Source organism: Nycticebus coucang, chromosome 13 (genome assembly GCF_027406575.1).
Source record: "Nycticebus coucang isolate mNycCou1 chromosome 13, mNycCou1.pri, whole genome shotgun sequence".
NCBI lineage: Eukaryota > Metazoa > Chordata > Mammalia > Primates > Lorisidae > Nycticebus > Nycticebus coucang.
In genome coordinates this window covers 63,882,768-63,906,461 of record NC_069792.1, presented here as the reverse complement: position 1 = coordinate 63,906,461, position 23,694 = coordinate 63,882,768, and the positions used below count along the sequence as shown (strand labels likewise).

Genomic DNA, 23,694 nt, shown 5'->3' with positions numbered 1-23,694 from the left:
TCTGTTTACAGACTCGTATGTAAGACTCTTTCTTCAGATGTCTGGTTATTCCTTGGCTCACAGGGCACTGACATCTGATTAGAAGATTTGTGCATGTAGGTGGCACTTTTCAAATGTGGGATTAATTGCAGGTTGGCCTGGCTATGCTGACATATTGGAGAACCCCAGATATCAGTGTCTTTATTAACATTTCTATTGAGTTGGGTCCTAATCCCCCCAAAAACACTTCCAGTCTTCTGACTAGTGTATGAGATTGTCTACTCCATTCTTAGAGCTGAGACAGGGAAGAAGAGAGAAGGGCCTCTCAACATTGGTCTTAAACTTTCAGTTAGTCCCCTTGTGTTCGGTGTAGAATCGTTACCCTCACCCCTCCTCGTAGCCATGCCTCCAGTCCAGAAATCCTATCCTCTCCTAAGTCAGTTACCACTTGTCAGTCAAAAATGCATATCCAACTTCTGACTTCCCCCAAACCTCAATACTCATAGCCTACTATTGACTGGAAGCCTCACCAATAATTAAACAGTTGATTACTTTGCAGCTTCAAAATTTGCTACATAGACTTCTCTTCTGTTTTCTTTGTCTTCGTGAGTTTATGCCTTCTTATAAACCCCTTTACTACTATTTTCAGTGGGATTTCAAGAGAAGGTGAAGGCAAATACGTGTGTTCAAGCCTCTATCTTTAACTAGATGGCAGGAGTACTCATTTTCAAACACTGGCCTCACTGATAATTATCAATATTTGTAATTTCATTAATAACCCACTATTTCTGATTCCATCCATTCATACTTATTGACTACCTACTATGTGCCAGGAACTGCACTAGATAACTCAGGACCTAATAATCTATGGAGGTGTAGCTCCATAAACAGGCGAGTACAACACAGTGAGATAATTGCTATTTTTAGGGAAGTACAGCATGCTCTGTGATACCTTGGAGGCCTCCTAACCTAGTTTAAAGGGATCACTAATATACACATTCAACAAATATTTATTGAGTGCCTACCTCATACCAGGTGCTGTGCTAAATACTGGCTCCACACGGGTGAAAAGAACAGAGAAGCTGCTCTCAGGGTACTCACAGGACGGTAGCTCAGCCTCAAAAGCCAGACTGCCAGGAGCCAAATCTTAACCTCTTCACTTACTAGTTAACTCATCTTGGGAAATTTACTTAACCATTTTATACCTTAGTTACCTAAGAGTTGTTGAGAGGATTAAAAGAATCAAAATATGTAAAGTAGATATAACAGTGCCTGGTTGATAGTAAGTACACTGTAAGTGTGACATGTCATTATTTTAGGAGTTGAATGAAAAGGGGAACTTCTACAAATTTATACATATACACGTGTGTGTGTGTATAAATTGCACGAAACAATAAAAAACATCACATGATAAGTGCTAAGGACAAAAATACAGGGAGTCCTCAATCAATGGGGGCTCAAGGAAGGAAGGGCCTCAGGAAGCCTTCTCTGAGGATTTGGTATTGACTACGGAAAGGAAGAGTGGGCAGAAAGTAGGCAAGGTGGGAAAGACAGGAGAGGGAACAGCACTGCCAGGGCCTCACGGTAAGGAAGATTGTGGCTGACTTGAGGAACCAAAAGGCCATTGAGGCAGGAGCACAGAAAGAAAAAAGAGTATCCAGGGGCTTTGTGGGCCATGATGAAAACATTGGGCTTTATTACATGTGCTACAGACAGCCACCGAAAGGCTTTATGCATAGATGTTGTCCTGCATTCTTAAAAGATCATTCTGGTTGTTTAGTGGTGATTATCAAAGAGATGCTGGAGAATTCTCCATTTCCTGGTAGGTTATTGACCTGGACAAACCAAATGAAAGATGGTAATCTGGGTTAGAATAGTGACAGTGAAGATGGTGAATGTAAATGGAGTCAATATATATTCTGGAGTAGAATCAACATGACCAAGCACTCTGGGAGGCCAAGGCAGGTGGATTGCCTGAGCTCAGGAGTTCAAGACCAGCCTGTGCAAGAGCAAGACCCCATCTCTAAAAAAAGCCAGGTATTATGGCAGGTGGCTGTAGTCCCAGCCTCTCGGGAGTCTGAGACAAGAGGATTGCTTGAGCCCAGGAGTTTGAGGTTGCTGTGAGCCATGATGCCATAGCACGAGGGTGACAAAGCAAGATTCTGTTTCAAAAAAATGAAAATGTTGAACATTCCATTTTTCATTACTTTAAATCACATTTTTTACAAGAGCTTTATTGATATATAACTCACAAAAGATGCAATTCACTCATTTGAAATGTACAATTCAATGGTTTTTAGTATATTCACAGAGTTGTACAATCATCATTACGACAAATCTGAAAACATTTTCATCTCCAAAAGAAAGTCCGTAACCATGACCAGTATCTTCCCATTTTCTCCCAATTCTGTTAGCCCTAAGCAATCTCTAATATATTTTATATCTCTATAGGTTTGCTTATTCTGAACATATCATATAAATCAAAAGATATGTGATCTTTTGTGACTGGCCTCTTTCGCTCAGCATAATGTTTTCAGGGTTCATTCACATTGTAGCATGTATCCAAACTTCATTTCTTTTTATGGCCACTCCATTTTATGGATATGTCGCTATTTGATGAACGCTAGTTCATCATCACTAGTTGAACATTTGGATTGTTCCTACTTTTTGGCTATTATGAATAATGTTGCTTTAAGTGTTTATATACAATTTTTGTGTGAATGTATATTCATATTTCTCTCGGGTATATACCGAAGGTTAAAATTACTAGATCATATGATAGCTCTATGTTTAGCTTTTTGAGGTACTGCTAGAAAATTTCCCAAAGAAGCTACACCATTTCCCATTCCCACCAGAAATATATGAGGTTTTCAGTTTCTCCACATCCTCTCCAACACTTGATATCATCTCTCTTTTTCATTATAACCGTCCTAGTGGGTATAAAGTGCCAGCTCATATTTTGACCTGCATTCTCCCGGTGTCTAATAATGGTGAGCATCTTTTCATGTGCTTATTAGCCATTTCTTTGAAGAAATGTCTAATCAGATCTGTCACCCATTTTTAATTGGGTTATATGTCTTTTTATTATGAAGTTTTTAAGAGTTCTTGATATAGTTCAAATACAACTCATTTGCCAGATATATAGTATGCAAATATTTTCTCCCATTCTGGGGGTGGTCTTTTCTTTTCTTTCTTTTTTTTTTTTTTTGATGGCATCTTTTGAAACACAAAGGATCTTAATTTTGATGAAGTTCAATTTGTTTTTTCTTTTGTCACTAATGCTTTTGGTGTCGTAGCTAAGAAGGCATTGCTTAATTTATAGTCATGCAGATTTACTCCTATTTTTCTCCTAGGACTTTAGTTTTTGCACTTACATTTAGTTCCTTGATCCATTTTGACTATTTTTATAAATAATATAAGGTTGATTATCTGTTTGTCCTAGCACCATTTGTGGAAAACACTAGTCCTTACCCCACTGAATTTTTTTGGCATTTATGTTATAATGCCAACTCAACTGATTATAGACATGAAAATTTATTTCCAGACTCTCAATTCTATCCCATTAATTTAAATGTCTATTCTTATGGTAGTACAATGCCATTTTTTCCCTTTATCTTCTTCTTTTATTTATTTATTACTCTTTACTTTTTCGGACAGAGTGTCACTCTGTTGTCCTGGTTAGAGTGCCATGATGTCATAGCTCACAGCAACCTCAAACTCTTGGGCTTGAGCAATCCTCTTGCCTGAGCCTCCCAAGTAGCTGAGACTATAGGTGTGTGCCACCACGTCCAGCTAGTTTTTCTATTTTTAGTAGAAACAGAGTCTCACTCTTGCTCAGGATGACGTTAAACTCCGGAGCTCAAGCAATCCACCTGCCTTGGCCTCTCAGAGTGCTAGATTACAAGTGTTAGCCATCAAGTAAAAAGAAAAGCCCAGCCTTTTCTTTTTATGTTAGAGACAGAATCTTACTCTGCCACCCAGGCAGGAGTACAGTAATGCACTTACAGCTTACAGTAGCCTTGAACTCCTAGGCTCAAGTGATCCTCCAGCCTCAGCCTCCCAACTAACTGGGACTATAGGGATGTGCCACCAGGTTCAGCTAATTTTTCTTTTATTTTTAGAGAAAGGGTCTTGCTATGTTGCCCAGGCTAGTCTCAAATTCTTGGCCTCAAACTTTCCTCCTACTTTGGCCTCCTGAAGGGCTAGAATTATAGGCATGAGCCACCACACTTGGCCCAAATATTTTATCAGTAAAATATAAACTAACTCAAAATGCTTTTAGTTCATATGACTTTAGAAATTTTTTACCCTGTTTCCCCGAAAATAAGACAGTGTCTTATTTTAAGGTGTGCTCCCAAAGATGCACTAGGTATTATTTTCAGGGGACGTCTTATCTTTCCTGTAAGTAGGTCTTATTTTCGGAGGATGTCTTATTTTCGGGGAAATAGGGGTAGTTTTAAATTTTTTGGTAAAGTAGGAATGTCTTCATAATTAAATATAATTCAGGGTGGGCCTGTGGCTCAGTGAGTAAGGTGCCAGCCCCATATACTGAGAGTGGCAGGTTCAAACCTGGCCCCAGCCAAACTGCAACAAAAAAATAGCTGGGCATTGTGGTGGGCGCCTTGTGGTCCCAGCTGCTGGACAGGCTGAGGCAGGAGAATTGCCTGAGCCCAAGAGTTGGAGGTTGCTGTGAGCTGTGATGCCATGGCACTCTACCAAGGGCGATAGAGTGAGACTCTGTCTCTAAAATAAATAAATAAACTTACAAATAAATAAAATTCAGATATTTTCTCCTGGGTCTGCTGGTCAGACATGTTTAGGCTATCTTGCTGGACGTTTTAAGGCTGTGGTTCCCACCCCCCTGGGTTGCAGACCAGTATCATTCAGTAGCCTGTTAGAAACTGGGCCACACAGGAAGAGGTGAGTGGCAGGCAAGTGATCAAACCTTCATCTGTATTTACAGCGCCACTGCTCATATCATCACTTGAACTCGGCCTCTTTTCACATCAGTGATGGCATCAGATTCTCATAGGAGCATGAACCCTGCTGTAAACTGTACATGTGAGGGATCTAGGTTGTGTGCGCCTTGTGAAACTCTAATGCCTGATGATCTGAGGTGGAGCTGAGGTGGTGATATAGTACTAGGGAGCAACTGAAAATACAGATTATCATTAGCAGAGAAGTTTGAAGAGACCACAATAAATCAAATTGCTTGCAGACTCATATCAAACCCCTCTCCCCCGACCCCCATCCACGGAAAAATTGTCTTCCATGAAACTGGTCCCTGGTGCCACAAAGGGTGGAAACTGCTGTTTTGGGGTCATAAACTATCGTTTCCATGATATTTTTGATAATTTTTTGTCTGTGAGCTGCATCTGGTACATAATTGTAACTGCTTACTTCCATTGGTTTTCCTGAAAAGTAAATGTTACTTTGGAGTTTGTTTTTTTTTAAAAAAGTCACAAAGAGTTAACATTGTAATTAATATAGGTAATTAAAATTACTAGATATAAAAGAAACAATCTTATATACAGAGTGTATAAAAGAAGTAAGAGGTGCTTCTAGTGAAGAAAGTTATTTTAAAAATGAAGATGTAATATTCTTCTTAGTAAAGTATCTCAAGAATGGTAGAAAAAAATACCCAATGTACTCAGCCCTACTATGAAACTAATTTGGGGCTCTCACATGAAAGCTATAACCCAGTTACAACCTAACAATAGGGGGAAGTGGGAAAGGGAGGGGAGGGAGGGGGGTGGTGGGTAGAGGGCGGGGGATCGGTGGGATCACACCTGTGGTGCATCTTACAGGGGTATTTGTGAAACTTGGTAAATGTAGAATGTTAATGTTTTGGCACAGTAACTGAGATAATGCCAGGAAGGCTATGTTAACCATTGTGATGAAAATGTGTCAAATGGTCTATGAAGCGAATGTATGATGCCCCATGATCATATCAATGTATACAGTTATGATTTAATAAAAAAAAAAAGAAAAAATGAAGATGTAATTTTTGCTGAAGGAAAAGTAATTTTGTTTAGTTTAGAGATTAAAGGCTGTTTCAAAATGAAAAGAAAGAAAGTGATACAGATAAAACTAAGTGAATAAAAGGACAAAGGATAAAAGGGTGGAAGATGAGGAATTTTAATTTCTGGGTGACCACATGGTCACCCATGGCATGAAGCCACAGCTGGATTACAACGCAAAATAAAAAGATTGAGATTGGGCAAAGTGGCTCACGTCTGTAATCCTAGCACTTTGGAAGGCCCAGGCAGGAGGATTGCTTGAGCTCAGGAGTTTGGAACCAGCCTGATTAAGAGCAAGATCCCACTTCTACTAAAAATAGAAAAATTGGCTGGGCATCCTGCAAAGCACCTGCAGTCCCAGCTACTTGGGAGGCTGGGGCAAAAGGATTGCTTGATCCCAGGGGTTTGAAGTTGCAGTGAGTTATAATGACGTCATGGCACTCTACCAAGGGCAACAGAGTGAGACTCTGTCTCAAGGAAAAAAGGGCAAAGGTTGATAGGATCAGGAGAGTTAAAATGTTTAAACAGGTTTTTCATAAAGTAGTTATGTCTCTTAAGGCACGCTTCACCCTTCAAGCAATGTTAACTGGATATGCTAAATAGGAACTGGTAAGATTGTTTTGAGTCCCTACAGTGTGGAATAGAAGATGGAGGGCTTTTGGCGTCAAAGTCTCTATTTGGTAGCCCTTAGTGAAGCAAAAGCCTGAGAGCACCTTCTAGCAATAACTACTGGGACTTTGGACTAGTGAATTTTCACTTGAGAGGCATTTACTACCTTGTGATTAGACAAAAACTGAAGCTACCACTATGACAGAGGGACATAAAATAATATTGACACCTGAGGTAACCTTGCTGTCTCAGGTGATGTCAGGAGAACACTCTAATGGGGATAGCAGTGCCCAGAAGAGTTCCATAATAAAATGAAATTGGTTTTATAGGATGATGCTATTACCACCCAACCAGGTTTATTGCCCACTGCTCAAAAGGAAGTGAATACACTGTGACAGCAAGGGATACAGCAGAGAAAGCATTTAATATCATAGGCACCATGCAAGGAGACTAGATATAAATTAGACTAGATAGGCAATTGGGTCTGCTAATTGGTTGGGTTTGGGGCAGAACCACAGAAATTGCTTTTGCTGAGTCAGTTTTTGGGTGGGAGCTGCAAGGCCAGTGGAGTCTGTTCTTTGGTATAGGCCACTGGACTGGGTGGCTTAGTCATTCCACGGAATGCAGGGCCTGGAAGATATTTCAAAAACCATTCTTAGGTTTCACAAGGATGATATGATCTATGGCAGCAATGAAGAAGCTAAGAATCTTTATGACCATCCTGAGTATGACTTCCTGTGTAGTAAGCAATTATAGGAAAGCAAGCTAGGGAACAATGTTTGTTTGTTTGTTTTTTATTATTTTGTAAGCTATGATGCCCACAGTTTTATCACCTATTAGAACAATGGTATTTTTCCCTACCGCAGTTCCCACCTTGTGGACCTTTATTACTTTTATAAAAGGTGACTTCAATGCTCCCTGGGGAGTGCAAGGAAATGCTCAGAAACAGGGTGCCCCTTTTTCCCTAAGACCGACTCTGGAACTGTGTGAGGAGCTACTAGATTCTATAGTGTGTGCTAAACAGTTCTTTCCCCACTGACAAAGAGCTGCTGGGTTTATGGATGGCAGTTCCAATGTGAAAAGATAACATCCTCATTTGGAAGGCTGCTTCTCCGATTGAAGATGATTCAGGAAAACCTATTTCTTTTGAGCCATTTATATCTTAGAGTATTGGGGTAAACTATATTTTTGTAGGAAAAAATTACCCTTCTCTCTACCTGAATTCTCCAAAATTTGAAAACTGTTCCTGAATATTCTCATTTTATGGCAATATAGTTATTTGTACAAGTTCAATAAGAATGTCTTATTTGGTAACAGGATACATTGGAAACACTGGTTATTTTACCAAGGCTTTGACTGGAATGGCATATTTTCAGATATGACCAGACTGCTTTGAGGAATTGATACTGACTTTACAGAGCCAATAAAAATTTCCTGAAAAGACTGGCCTGGTATGATAGCTGTATGGTTCCCTTACAAGGTTCCTGACTTGTGATAAGGAAAGCAAGTACTTTCTGACAGGCCCAGGAACCTCAAGATATTTTGGGACCTGGAGAAAACATGAATTTGTATAGATATTATCAGCACAGTCTGATGGTGAATCTTTCACTTGGCTTTGTGACCTCAAGGATTTAAAAAAGACTAATCTGAAATTCATTATGAAAATCTCAACAAAGCCAACCTTTAAAGAGCCTTATTGTCAATCACTATTCTTGCTGCTCTTTATGCAAATTATCAGGCCAAGTATAATGAGACTAACATTTATTTTGCAAATAAATTGGTCCTATGATATATCCCAGTAGGAAACTAGAGAAGGAAAAATTATGTTTCAGAAGAAAACTATATTACATTCATTGTTAGATTCTAGCTCTAACCATTGTTTTTCAGTTTTCATTATTTGTCTACAATTTGAACTAAATTCCGAAGTATTTTCTTGGTACAAGTCTCCAAAGAAACACAGGGTTTTAATTTTCTTCATGATGTTATTAGTTGTATCCCTAATAAAACAGACTCCTCTACCTCTCACCTTGGCCAATAGGCTTTTTTTTTGTTGTGGTGGTGGTTTTGTTTTCCATCCTGACATACAAATTCTATTTTGATATAATACTTGTGTGCATTATTCAGATTATTGATGTTATATATCTCTCATTGTTTTACTTCCGAGAAAACAAAATCTTGGTATTCTGAAGACTAGAAATGATTCAACAAAGCTTGTTACCATCTGCATTGTTGCTACAGCCTCTTCTTAAAAAGAAAAATTGATACAGTTGTCACTCACAGCCTCCCCTGTAAAGGTTCAGGAACTATCATGAAAGAGGAGAGCACATGATATTATAGGAGCCAGATTATTGGGTAGAATATGGAGGATAAAACAACTCCATCTTAGATGCTAGTATACCATATTGACTTCTGATTAGCCCCAGTTCCAGGAATGCCTGTATGATTTCTACTTGCCACATGTAAACCCTATCTTTAGGCGTAAAACTTACCATAACTCCTGCCCTTAGGCAAATTCTTGCCTTACCCTGAAGGGTCTGCTTCAATTGTCTTACATAGTCCCTTCCTACAGCATTTAATCCTGGGGTTGGGGGGTAGATAACAATACAGTTATTTATCATCTTGTGGTACAACTGCCTCACATGTGACTTCTGTCAGTAAGTTTCTATTAACTGATCTTTTGGAGAAAATGAATTTGTTTCTTTCTGTGATCCTTGCTTGGACTTTGAGAGTAGGTTTGCATAGACCTGCCCACCAAAGAGTACTTCGTAGTAAGTTTTGAAAATGGGAAGCATGAGTCTCCAACTTTGTTCTTCTTTTTAAGATTGTTTTGGCTATTCTTGGCTCCTTGAATTTCCATGTGAATTTTAGAATAAGCTTATGGCTACTCTGGAAAAGTTGAGGAGGAGAATCTATTGGGCCTAGGAGTTTGAGGTTGCAGTGAGCTATGATGAGGCCACTGCACTCTACCCAAGGTGACAGAGCAAGACACTATCTTAAAAAAATATATATTTAGAATAAACCAGTCAATTTACACAAAGTTGCCAGCTGGTATTGTGATAGGAATTTTATTAAGTCTGTAGACAACCTGGGGATTATTTGCATCTTTATAATGTTGCAGGAAGATGAGGCCCAATGGAGAGAACACCCAAACACCGTATTTAAGAGGAAAAGGGCTTTTATTCAGCAGGTGGAGCTACAGCAAATCCAAAAATCTCAAAATAGCTATGCTCTCCAACTGGCTTGGTCTTTCCTTTTCTATCCTGAGTCAAAAAGTTCCAGCCCCTGGGTACCTTCGTTTGAATCAAGGAAGAAAAGCTGCTCTAGTCCCCACAGAACTATAGGATTTCACAGAACCAGAAATTTCCAGGTACCAGGAAGTTAAATTTCTTAAGAGTTGAGTCATTATGGGGAGGACCCACAGGTGTACCCTTGGGGGTCTCCTTGAGAAGACCTCTGTTCTCCTAGACCTCACCCTTCCCAGGTATCCTCTCTCAATAATAAGTTTTCTGATCCATGAATATGGGATACTTTATTTAGATCGTGTTTAATTTCTTTCATCAAAGTTGTTTAGTATTCAGAAGTTTTGCACTTCTCTTGGTAAGTTTATTCCCAAGTATTTTATTCTTTCTGATGCTCATCTAAAAAGTCACATTATTTTTTAAATCCATTTTAACCTCTAAAATCAAGGTCTATCTTAGAATAAAGAAAATCTCAGCATTATGTCATAATTCAATTGGCCGTATTTGTTTTAAATCTTAATGAACATATTGGGGTTCAGGCCATTGTCTATGTTTTCAGTTCTTGGTGTGCTCATGGCTGAAGAATGATCAGACTCACCAAAGCTAGGCAAGTGTGAAACTACAGATAACAATGAACATGCCCCCACTGTTAGCAGTAATTGTTAGTTTCTTTTCTTTTTTTGAGACTGAGTTTCACTTTGTCACCCTTGGTAGAGTGCAGTGGTGTCACAGCTCATAGCAACCTCAAATTCTTGGGCTCAAGTGATTCTCTTGCCTCAGTCTCCCAAGTAGCTGGGGCTACAGGCACCCATCACAATACCTGGCTATTTTTAGAGATGAGGTCTTGCTCTGGCTCAGGCTGGTTTGGAACCTGTGAGCTCAGGCAATCCACCCACCTCAGCCTCCCAGAGTGCTAGGATTACAGGCGTGAGCCACCACGCCTGGGCTAAGGGTTGGTTTTATACTGTACTTTCTGGGTGGTTCTGTTTTATCCATGTAAGGTCTGGGTGCGGCCCTCTTCATGGTTCAAAACCACTTTGACAGACAGTTAAGACAAGTTAATTAGTCTCTTTCCAAATCCTGTGCCCTGGCTGCCTGCCCCAAGGAGTTCCTCCTTCCAGGTTGGCAGTTAGTTGCTCTTGATAGGATTAAGGTGGGGGGAGCACTAAAACCCCCTCCACCTTGTCCTTCTTCTCAGGTGGGCCAATTGCTCCAGGCAGCCGTAAGGCAGAGCACCCATTTTGTCCTTTTTCCTAGGAGAGCTGGGAATTCTGTCTATCTAAGAGACATACAGACTTACAATCGATGGCTTCTCCAAATCAAAGTATGAAATGTCTATAACACATTGAATTGGAGATGGAAAATAAGAATTTGAGTATAGCTATTTTGGGCTCAGAAGAGAGGTTTGAACTAGAATTGTGCTGGTCATCTGCGTTTGTTATTTAAAGCCACAACAGTTAAGTGAGATTTCTTTAGGGAAAGAGTATAAAGAAGACAAGAGGATCCAGGTTATAGCACTGAGAAATCTCCACAAGTAGAAGTTGAGTAGAAGAGAAAGCATCAGAAAAGAAAACATTTGTTTTGCATTTATTGTTGTTGTTGCTATTATTTGTCACTACAAATTTGTCAGAATAATCTTTGTTTATTCAGGAAATAATATGTGGATTAATCACAATTTCTTTCATCCCTGAGTATCCTACATGAATACATACAGATAAATAAGCATTTCAGAACTTTAGGGAAGTATTTTAATCTGACTGTGATTTTAGATAGAAAATAGGCACATGCTTACAACATATTAACCTTTAGAAATTGTCTAAAGGCAAAAGAGGAAAAACAGGAGAGGGACTTACTGCAGCATTCACAATTACAAACAGAAATGTCTATAGTAATCCTTCTAAGGAGTTCATAACCCATTTGCTGTTACATTTTTATAATATAAGTAGGACACCAACTGGCAGTAATGATAATTCATCCACCTTTCACTTGTTTGTCACTTCACAGATGTTGAATTTGATCTATTTCTTTTTCTCATATTTTTCTTTGTTTTTTTAAATGCCCTCACCATTATACATAGTTACCATTATGCCATATGATCTAGGCAGTGGTTTTCAATCAAGGGAGATTTTGACCTCCAGAGAACATATAGCAAAGTCTGGAGACATTTTTAGTTGTCACAGCTGGAGATGGGGTGCTACAATCATCACACAGGTAGAAAACAGGGATGTTGCTAAACAGCCTTCAATCCCCAGAACACTAACAGATGTCCATAACAAAGAATAATTCAGCCCAAATTTCAACGGCATTGAAGTTAAGAAACTCTACCCATTAGAATAAATTTATATGTATATGAACTTCCTTGGGGCAAAGCTCATAGCTTTTACCAAATTTTCAAAGAGAGTATGACTCCAAAACTTAAGAAAAATTGGTTTTAATGGACATTTATTTCATCTAGGTCATAGTAAAGAGTGACATGTTAACCTACCCTACAACTTTGCCAGCCAGATTTCACCGTCCCTGACTCACTATCATTCATGGCTAGACAAACCCACACTGCTCTTTGGATTTCCTATCTCTAGGGTCTCCAAGTACCTCATCCCTCTCTCAGTCACGTTAACACAACTATTGTGATTTTGGTGACTATTGGTGATTAAGCTATAGCTTTATGATGTCCTTAGCGCTCATTTCATTAGGTCAATATCCATTTATTCAAAGCCTCCTGTGTTTAACATATTGCTAGTCACTGGGTAGTAGTGATGAAAATGACTATCATCTAGTACGGGAGAGATACGAATAAACCCTACAAATGTAATCTTGTCCAGAGCATGAAAGTGAAGGCAAGAACTGAAATGAGGATGAAGAGGACTACATTGCCAGTGAGATCACTGCACGCCAACCTTCATTTCATATTTCATCCCGCTCAAATGTCAAATGCAATAGGCAGCTCAACTCTTCTTGGCTAGTTTAAACAATTGTGTCATCCTTATCCCAGTGTATGTAATTTGGGATATATTAAGATTCAGCTAACACTTCCTGGGCCCTGACAGGCAGTTATGAGAGCGGAGATTATGGACAAAGTGAGAACATCAAATGCAAAGGCTTCCTTTTTCATTTATCACCCATAGATCTGTTAGAAACCGATGTGTGGGAGGGGGTAAAGATGCAGAATAAACCCGATGTCTGAAATGCCATTTCCAGATAATCACTATATGTAATAATCGTTACACTGCCACTGCTCTTTTCAGATTACTCATTCCCCCAAATATTAGCAACTCAGTACCATATATTGTTAGTAGTCAGTCTAAGCCGGTCAGGGATGCCTGGCCAGTAATTTTTAACGGGGCTGTCAGGCTTGAATGTTCCTCACTAAAAATCACAGGATGTTAAATAACTACAGCCTCAGCGGGAGTGAGGTAAAGGGGGCCAGTGAGAGAACAAAGGCTGTGAGTCCGTGTTAGGGTCACCAGCCCGGGGCTTTACTAGGGCGGGAGCGGCGGAGCTCAGGGTTCAGGGGCCCACGTGGCGGTCCCAGGACCCTCTCCAGGGCCGGTGCCTCCCAGTCGGTGCACAGGACGGCGCCGCCGAGACGCGCTAGCCGGACAAGGAGACTTGTGACAAGGGGCGCTGGGCCCGAGACCGGACAGGGGCCGCGTGAGTGAGCGAACAAGTAAGCAAGCAATCCAGGAGCTACGCTGCGGCAGAACACCCACCATCACCGAGATCACTTGGCCGCCACAGCAGAGCGAAGAAGCCACCCAGAGAGTGAGCGCTGGAGGGTAGGGGCGTCCAGTGACCGAGGGCGGCACCCCCTGCAATTCGCGTCATCCAGGGCCCGCCCCCTCACGCTTATGTAATAGGGGCGCGCTGCCATTGGCCCGCGCGACCGGAAGAGGCGCAGGCGTGCAAGCGTGTGGGGGCGTGGGGAGGAGGCCGCCGCAGGAAGGTGGGTGGGCGGGGCTGTGAGGAGCAGGCGGTGCAGGGGCGCCTGGGAGAGCGGCGCAGCGTGCGCGGGCACGAGGCGTAGTGGCCTCCCCTAAGGCTGAGGCGGCGGCGGGCGCGCAGCTGCGGCGGGCGTGTGAGGCGCGGACTGTTGTGCTCCGGGCTCTCCTCTTTCCCCTTGTTGGCGGGCAGAAGCGGCTGAAGCGGTGCTGGGCGCGCTCCCCTTTCCTCTCCCTCAAGCGACTTCCCCCGGCCCTCTAGCGCTGCGCTCTCTCTCCAACCCAAGACTGTCCCAGCCCAGGTGAGCGGCAGCTGGGACACCGCTGACGTCTCAGCGCCGCGGAACCGGGATGGGTGGCAGTGGCGGCCGCAGGGGTCGCGAGGGGCCGCTGGCCTCTCTGGGGGCGGCAAGGCCCGTCCCGGCGCGGGCCTCAGGAAGGAGAGGAAGCCCAGGCGCCTGCCAGGCACTGCAGGTGGCCGGGTCGCTGGCCAGCCGCGGGTGCGGAGCGGTAACCTTACCCCCTGGCTACAGCAGCTGGTCGGTTGCTTGAGGCTGGGGCTCGCCGTGTCCAAGGGGGCAGAGTTTCTGGCAGACAGGACCTCCAGGAGGCGCGCGGGCCAGGGTCCATGAAGGCTGGCGAGTCAGTGGGGGCTTTGGTGGCAGCGTGGAAGAGGGGGCTCCCTGAGGCGGGAGAGGCTGGCTGGGGAAGGACAGTGCGCCCGGCTGCTACTGGGGTCAGTGAAGTGCTGGGAGAAGTAGACCTTCCTGGTGCGTGCTTATGCTCGACTCCCCAAAACCATGTAGTTAAAAGCAGGGGTCAGGAGGTTAAGTACGGCCTGGGCCTCTTCCTTTCCGATGGTTATGGAGAGTGAGTCCACTTCCTGGATCCAAAAAAAATCCTTTTCTACTTACTCATTTGTGTTGGTTTTAAAAGGCTCTATGGGGCAGTGCTTGCTTGTCTCCTGCCAGAGCACCTCATATTAGAAGATCTCGTTCCTTCTACTTCCCTCTTTGCTTTCCTCTGGGAAAACCACACTAAATAGGAGTTACATCGAAAACCAGCATGTACATGTTTCTAAATGACTTCTTGCCCTTGAGTTTGTTGCATTTAATCAAGAAGCAGTTATGCTTACGATTTTGTAGAAAATTCTGTTGGCTTGAGAGCAAGTCCTAACTTGAGCTGTCCAAAAGCAGGTGGTTTGTTCTTTTGCATTTCTGCTTTCAGAAAGGAAATCAATGCAGTGTGTTGTCAGAAGTTAGGGGCCTACCCCACGTATTTAGCTTGTGTGATTCAGTTTCCTTTATCTGGTGTTAAGTTTTCTGTTTTAAGACTAAGCCACTACTGCCTTTTATCTTTAAGACTCTTCTGGCTTTTTTGTTACTGTTGTTAGGTGTCAGTGGAAAATGGGTTAAATCTATTGTGTAATGTTATATTTTAGGGAAAGTCCTAAATGCAAAAGTTAAAAATAATTTTGCATATTTAATAACATTGCTTTTATAGGTCACTGCATGAAAATATTGTCAAAATAACTAATAACTTTTAGATAACAAAATTCTGGAATTAGTGGCCTACCATTTTGTAAGTCTTTTCAATGTGAAGCAATTAAGAGGCTACCCACAAATTAAATATATTAGCATATACAATACTACTATAAATAGTATTTATATTGTGGAAGAATTAAGATGACAAAGAGGACTGAAATAGCCTACTATAAAGTCCTGACACTGAGACATTAAGAATGTTATGAAACATTGGTATACATAAAGATTGAAGACCTGATTACTGTCATTCAAATAATACAGACATATCCAAACCTGTTTCCATGGGAATAGAAAGTATGCTTGCCATAGCATATGGACCTGAATATACTTTAAAAAATCATTACATTTGTCTCAGAATTAGTAACGATTTGGTCTTAAAAAGACAAAGATGAGAGGAAGCTTGTCTTAAAGGACTGACACAGCTGGTAATGTTTACCATTATTTGATGGGCTACCATAGTAGACATTTTTGTAATTAGTAAAATATTCAACTTCCTAGAGAAGCATCGATCCTTTTCCACATTTTATATGGTTTTCAGTTCCGTGTTTAATGCTATTGTTAACTTTTCCAATCAGTATATTTTTCTAGTTTTCCTTTTGATGGGAGTAGGAGGAACTTTGTCATTTCTACGAAATGCTTTGACATCAGATCCGTTTACTAATTAGTGTTCAGGCAGAGAAAGCTCTTTACTTGTGAAGTTGATGTAAATGCATTGTGTCTCTGTGTCCTGCAGTGATTTGAACTTTAATTACAATGCTAGTCAAACTATACCTAGGAATTCTACTTAGGTTCCAATTTTAATAAATTTAAAAAGCATTTGGGACTCATTATAGACCCTTTATGAATGGATTTAACTTGTATCGAGTAATAGAAGCCTTTAATTTTAATGGAAAAGTTTGTTTTTTCAGTGGCTTGATTATTTTTAACCCATTTAGGCTTACTTCAGACCATCAGTAAAAAAACTGGTATCTTATAACTTTGTAAAAGAACCCTCTTACCAGATTCATTGATTCAACTGGGAACTAATTTAATCTAATTTTATAATGCATGTCACAATCCAGCAAAGATTAACTTTTTAAAAAAATTTAGAATAACAGTTTTATGAAATCTAAGTATTTAAGAGAACAGTTCCAAAAAAATGCCAAAAAGCAATTGGTTCCTATGGTCTCCTTTAGACGCATTAGCTGGTAGGCTCTTATTTTTCTTAAAGTTGTAAAAATTTCAAGTCACAGCAGTGACTGGGAGGGGAAGGTACATTTGCACAGTAATCAAATAAATAATGGAGGGAACTGAACCTTTTTGGTAAAGTTGAAGATTACATACAATAAAATGCACAAATCTTAGATGTAGAGCACATGAATTTTAATAATTAAAAATACCTTTGTAACCATTAACTGGTTCAAGATATAGAATAATTTAGGCACTGGATAAGTCCCCTTCATGCTTTCTCCCTAGTCATTACCCCCATAAACCCCAAGGTGACCTCTTTTACAATAGATTAGCTTGGTGAAGAAAGCTAATCTTTTTTGAACTTTATATAATATAAATTCTTTTTTTTTTTTTATTAAATCATAGCTGTGTTCATTAGTGCAGTCAAGGAGTACAACGTGCTTGTTTCATATATAATTTGAAATACTTTCATCAAACCGTTTAACATAGCCTTCATGGCATTTTCTTAGTTATTGTATGAAGACATTTGAATTCTGCATTTAGTAAGTTTGGCTTATACCCATTCTAAGATGCACTGTAGGTGTGGCCCCACCCATTATCCTCCCTCTACCCCAACCTCCCCCCTCCCAATATAAATTCTTTGTAACTGGCTTCTTTCCCTACATGGAGATACAACCAAGGTTTTTTTTTTTTTTTTCTTATTGAGACAGCGTCTCACTTTGTCGCCCTCTGTAGAGTACTGTGGTGTCATAGCTCACAGCAACCTCAAACTCTTGGGCTCAAGTGATTCTCTTCCCTCAACCTACCTAGTAGCTGGGACTACAGATGCCTGCCACAATGCCTGGCTATTTTTTTTTTTTTAAAACATGAATTCCACTTCTTTTATTTTAAAAGTCTGGATTGAAAAGTCTGAGAAGAGGCTGCCTCTGCCAAGTGCCCTCAGCTGAACCAGGGCAGGATGGGCGATACTAGCTCCCCCCATTCTGGGATGCACAATCTGGAGGGACCAATGCCTGGCTATTTTTGTTGTTGTTTAGCAGGCCCGGGCTGGGTTGAAATCCACCAGCCCCAGTACATGTGGCCAGCACCGTACCCACTAAACTAGAGGCACCCCCACAATGACCAAGTTTTTATTTGTAATGGATTTTTTTTTTTAATGCTGTGTATTTCATTGTATAAATGTTATAGAGGTATGTATACAAGCTGTATACCCGTTTTACTATTAATGAGAGTTTACATTGTTCATAGTTTTGGAACAGGTACTCTGAACATTCTTGTGCATGTTTTGGTCTATATGATATATAGTTCTTTGGATATATACCCAGAGTGGAATTGCTGGATCATAAGAGTAGACAACTACCAACCAGTTTTCCACAGTGGCTGTACCAATAGATACTTTAGTAGCGTTGTATGTGAAAATTTGATAATCCACATATTTGGAATTGCCAGATATATCTATAAAACTTAAGGCTTTAACTCTGAGAAATCTGTTATGCTTAGATTACTGTGTATTAGAGTAAATCACTCTATAAACGTCTCACTTGCTGTTTTTAGATATGGCTCGTGGACAGCAGAAGATTCAGTCTCAGCAGAAAAATGCCAAAAAGCAAGCTGGACAAAAGAAGAAACAAGGACATGACCAAAAGGCTGCTGCCAAAGCTGCCTTAATATATACCTGCACTGTCTGTAGGGTAAGGGAACTTGAAAGACTTAGCTTTTCTATGAGCAATTCTTTTTTTTTTTTTTGAGACAGAGTCTCATTCTGTCACTCTGGGTAGAGTGCCTTGGTGTCATAGCTCACAGCAACTTCAAACGTGAGCCCACGTGATCCTTTTGCCTCAATCTCTCAAGACTATAGCTGGGACTACAGGTGCCCACCACAATGCCCAGCTAGTTTTCTATTTTTAGTAGAGACAGCATCTCACTCTTGCTTAGGCTGATCTCAAACTTCTGAGCTCAAGCAATTTACCTGCTTTGGCCTCCCACAGTGCTAGGATTACAGGCCATGGTGCCCAGCTGACAATTCTTTTTTTTTTTTAACTTTATATAATATAAATTCTTTGTAACAGCTTCTTTCCTCAACATGGAGATACAACCAAGTGTTTTTATTTTTTTTTTTTTTTGGGACAGAGTCATACTATGTTGCCCTGTGGCATCACAGCTTATTGCAATCTCAAACTCTTGGGCTTAAGTGATTCTCTTGCCTCAGGCACCCAAGTACCTGGGACTATAGGCACCTGCCACAGCACCCAACTTTTCTTGTTGAAGTTGTCATTGTTGTTTAGCGTGCCCGGGCTGAATTCAAACCCACAAGCCCCAGTGTATGTGGCCGGCTCCCTAACCACTGAGCAACAGGTGCCCAGCCCAATTCTTTCATTATAAACTTGTTTGTGAGGCCAGGTGCAGTGGCTAAAGCCTGTAATCCAAGTACTCTGGGAGGCTGAGGTGGGTGGATTGCCAAAGGTCACAGGTTTGAGACCAGCCTGAGGAAGAGCAAGGCCCCGTCTCTAAAAATAGCTGAGCATTGTGGTGGGCACCTGTAGTCCTAGCTACTTGGGAGGCTGAGGCAAGAGAACCGCTTGAGTCCAAGAGTCCATGAAACTCTACCAAGGGCGACAAAACAAGACTCTGTCTCCAAAAAAAAAAAAGAAGCTTGCTTATGTAGATTAAAATTTTGAAACTGTAATAAAATACTTGCCTTACTTGAAATAGATTTGAGAGCTGGTTATTTTAGGAATGCATCTTCATTCACCCATTCAAATATTTTATTTTTTTTTAAAGACAGAGTCTCACTTTATCACCCTCAGTAGAGTGCCATGGCGTCACAGTTCACAACAACCTCCAACTCCTGGACTTAGGAGATTCTCTTGCCTCAGCCTCCCGAGTAGCTGTGACTACAGGCACCTGCCACAATGCCCGGCTATTTTTTTTTTTTTTTGGTTGTTATTGTAGCAGTTTAGCCAGGACCGGGTTCAAACCCGCCACCCTCCATATATGGGGCTGGTGCCCTACCCACTGAGCCACAGGCACCGCCCTCAAATATTTTTTTATGACTTCTGTGGCCTGGCGCAATTTTATAGGTAATAGAGAAAAGAAATGAAGAAAACAAAGTCCCTTCCCTCATGGAGAATAAAGATGTCCTCATAAGGGCATATAATAATACACTTTGAACTTTGTAAGAAAGTCATATCTACATTCTTACTTTAAAGCTGTGTAAGGTACTAGTGAATACACCTCTGGTTATATAATTGGCTTTTTCTTTTCTTCACTACATAATTAGGAGGTCAAAAAAACTAGAACCTATTCATGCTAAGGGCTTTTACTGGCATAGATGTGTCTTACTAGATTTAAGGAGTGTTAGTAATAATAGCTACTATTGAGTGCTTTCCATGTGCTAGGCACATGTAAGACAGCAGTTAAGTTGTTACACATGTATTCACTTAATCCACCTGACAACCCTATGAGATAAAGTACTTTTATTCTCATTTTATAGGATAGTAAACTGAGTCATGAGAATTAAATAACTTACATAGGGTCACCAGCTAGTAAGAAGAGCTGGAATCTGAACTGAGGCAATCTAGCTTCAGAGGCCACCCCCTGGACCACTGTATATTGCCTTTCAGAGAAGTGCTTCTGAAATCCCAAATCAGAGCCTCCTTACCTGTTTGTTTCACCTCATTACCTTTGAAGTTACTGAATGGCAGTGGCAAAGGAACAAGCTTAGTGGATTTAGTCCAATATAGGTATATATAATGTGTATGTATTATATATATATATATTTTTTTTTTTTTAAGAGACAGTCTCACTTGGTTGCCCTCAGTAGAGTGCTGTGGCATCACAGCTCACAGCAACCTCCAGCTCTTGGGCTTAGGTGATTCTCTTGCCTCAGCCTCCCAAGTAGCTGGGACCACAGGCACTGGCCACAATGCCTGGCTATTTTTCGTTGCAATTTGGTCCAGGCTGGGTTTGAACCTGCCACCCTAGGTATATGGGGCTGGCATCCTACTCACTGAGCCACAGGTACTGCCTGGTATGTATGTATCTTTTTTTTTTGAGACAGAGCCTCAAGCTGGGTAGAGTGCCAGGGCATCACAGCTCACAGCAAACTCCCAACTCGTGGGCTCAAGCGATTCTCTTGCCTCAGCCTCCCAAGTAGCTGGGACTACAGGCACCTGCCACAACGCCCAGCCGTTTTTTTGGTTATAGTTGTCGTCGTTTGGCAGGCCCGGGCTAGATTTGAACCTGCCAGCTCTGGTGGCTGGCACTTTAGCCACTTAAGCTGCAGGCGCCGAGCCTATATGCATTATTTTTAAGGTCCTATACCTGACTAGGATTAATGATATGAATGAGAAGAATCTTGGTAAGACATGAATCTTAGACTGATGTTTGTCATCTTTTGAACTCACTATCAATGAAGTAGAAGTTGCTAACTGCATGACAGTTCTTACTAATTTAAAAGGGAGGGAATCTATTATGTTGAATGTCTTATTTATAGCAGGCTTTGATTCAATCAGATAACGAAAGGGAGTAGTTTCTGATTCTGTTTGGAAAGAGGCAGAATAAAAATAAAATTTTACTAGATTAGTGGTGAAGAAATCCTTGACCTAAAAGTACTAAGGTAGTTTACATATTTAAAAACTGAAGGCTGGGCTTGGTGGCTCAGGCCTGTAATCCTACCACTTTGGGAGGCCAAGGCGGGTGGATTACCTGAGTTCGCGGATTTGAGACCAGCCTGAGCAAAAGCAGGCAGGAGGATCTTTTGAACCCAAGAGTTTGAGGTTGCTGTGAGCTGTGACACCATGGCATTCTACTGAGGGTGACAAAGTAAGACTCTTATCTCAATAAAAAAAAATAATAAAGGGCGGCACCCATGGCTCAAAAGAGTAGGGCGCCAGCCCTATATGCCAGAGGTGGCGGGTTCAAACTCAGCCCCAGCCAAAAAACTGCAAATAATAATAATAATAATAAATGAAAATAAAACTCAAAACTGAAAATATCTTTTTCATGTTTTGTGAAGTTGAATGTGCTGAAAAAGAATAATTGAAGGTCCTTGCCAAGGGAGGTCAGAATAGTGCAGTATTTGAGAGCGGAAGTACATAGTGCTAGGAGTTGGTTGGGCAAATTAAACTCTAGGTTTTAGTTTCCTTATCATGTTAAGTGAACATGATAGAAAGGGTTCAAGATAGCTTAGAAGGTTCTATGAGAATTAAGGTAACAAGTTTAGTATAATAAGGGTTCAGTAAATGCTACCTATTGTTTGCTGTTAATCAGATGAATAAAATACATTCTTTGTGATTGATCTCTTCTTTATATGTGAAATGTGAGAATGTTAGGAATTTCTTTGCCACAGAACCCCTCTTCCTATGCCAGCTGCTAAATTGTGGTTTTGTGATAACTATCACAAACAAGTTCAGGATTTTAAAAGGTAGCACATTTTTATTTTATAAAGTCTAATTCTTCCTTGCACGATTTTTTTTTTATTAGACACAAATGCCAGACCCTAAGACCTTCAAGCAGCACTTTGAGAGCAAGCATCCTAAGACTCCACTTCCTCCAGAATTGGCTGATGTTCAGGCATAAAGTTGTTTACAGGTAATGGACCTCTTTTTATGTTGGTTTGTTAATGTCAGTGTTGTATATACGACCAAAACTACCTTCTGTAATTGTGAGATTAATTTCTGCCTTTGAGACTTTATTGCTTCTCCCTTTTAATGTTTAACTTAATTTCACTACTAGAACTTTCATTACTTACGACTTACCAGAGTACTTTACAATTGTTAAAAGTTCTTTTTCCCAGACCATTTGCTTTCAATACCTTTGAAACACCTGAGTTTTTACTACTATAAAAATGGCAAGATAAGTAGATGGTGGCCAATTTCAGTACAGGAATGGAAGAGACGTATCAGTTTAAAGAAAACAGGGATTATAGAGATAATTTGAGGATCTTCCTCCTTGAAATAATGCAGAACAATGTTCCTGATCATCTTTTTACAGTTATTTTACTTACAGTGCTTAGCAGAGCTAAGTATTAAAATATAGGGCAAAGTGTAGTCATGCACTGTATAAACTTGATAGTTGATTGAAAATCATTAGTTTACACTTTGGGGTTTTTTTCCCCTAAATTGTGGGATAGGTGGTTGGGGTCTATGTGGTTGTTTCAAAATTATTTTTTTGGCTAGGCCCAGTGGCTCACATGTGTTATCCTAGCACTCTGGGAAGCCGAGGTGGGTGGATTGCTTAAGCCTAGGAGTTTGAGAACCAGCCTGAAAGAGCAAGACCCGGTCTCTAAAAATTGCTGGGCTTTGTGGCTATAGTCCTAGCTACTCAGGAGGCTGGAGGTTGCTGTGAGCTATGACACTATGGCACTTGACTGAGGGTGACAAAATAAGACTCTCTTAAAAAAAAAAGAAAATGAAAATTATTTGTTTTTAAAGTAAATTCATCAAAGATCTGTTCATAAAATCTAATCAGTAAATCCTATCAGAGATTACCTTAATGGTCTTAGACCTTTGAAATGCGCATAATTTGTGATTTCAGCTTACTCATTGAAAATTTTGCTTATCTTTGCAGGTGAATTCATGACACCTTTGACTCTTCTACTGTCTCAGACCTTAGGTAACAAACCTGCAGCTGCTTTTCTAACAAACTGTTGATCAGCAAAAATAAAGGGGCTACAGAAGCACTCATTTTTATGCTGTTACCTTTTGGGCTTCATGCAAAGACAATTCTGTGTAAATGTACAGTTGACTCTGATTTGAAAATCTGAAAATCAGTCCATCCTTGTTATAAAAAATTTTTTTACAATTGTAATTATATTGATGTTCATATTGTGTAAAATAACTCATTTAATAAAGTAGTACTTTGATTTTACAACATCACAGGATAAATGGTTCTAGAAGTTCTGTTTTAACTTTCTACTTTATTTGCCTTATAAAAATCTAATGAATTTATCAGCTAGAATTGCAAGTGCAATTCTTATCTCCCTTTCTCAGCTAAGTGGCAGGTTCATTAGTTAAACTATAGCAGACCCGTTCATTAAAATTGTGCACACAAATTTATTGGCAGCTGTTGATCTAGGTGAAGAGTGACTTAATCTGCTGCCTTAGAATATTGCATTTGCTTGTCATTGCTCCCCTCTGATCATTTCCTGTATTTGCTGTTGGAATATTTAAACTTACTATATGACCTGGCTCTA

At 40.6% G+C, this 23,694-nt stretch overlaps 1 protein-coding gene across 1 annotated transcript; it reads left to right on the top strand.

The window, feature by feature from the left end:
- The first annotated feature begins 13,815 nt into the window (after positions 1 to 13,815).
- On the top strand, positions 13,816 to 23,382 carry ZNF706 (zinc finger protein 706). The gene is made up of 4 exons (XM_053559053.1): positions 13,816 to 14,087; positions 18,054 to 18,190; positions 21,984 to 22,091; positions 23,070 to 23,382. The coding sequence occupies exons 2-3, from the start codon at positions 18,056 to 18,058 to the stop codon at positions 22,077 to 22,079; spliced, it is 231 nt and encodes a 76-aa protein (XP_053415028.1). The 5' UTR covers positions 13,816 to 14,087; positions 18,054 to 18,055; the 3' UTR covers positions 22,080 to 22,091; positions 23,070 to 23,382.
- Positions 23,383 to 23,694: the final 312 nt, after the last annotated feature.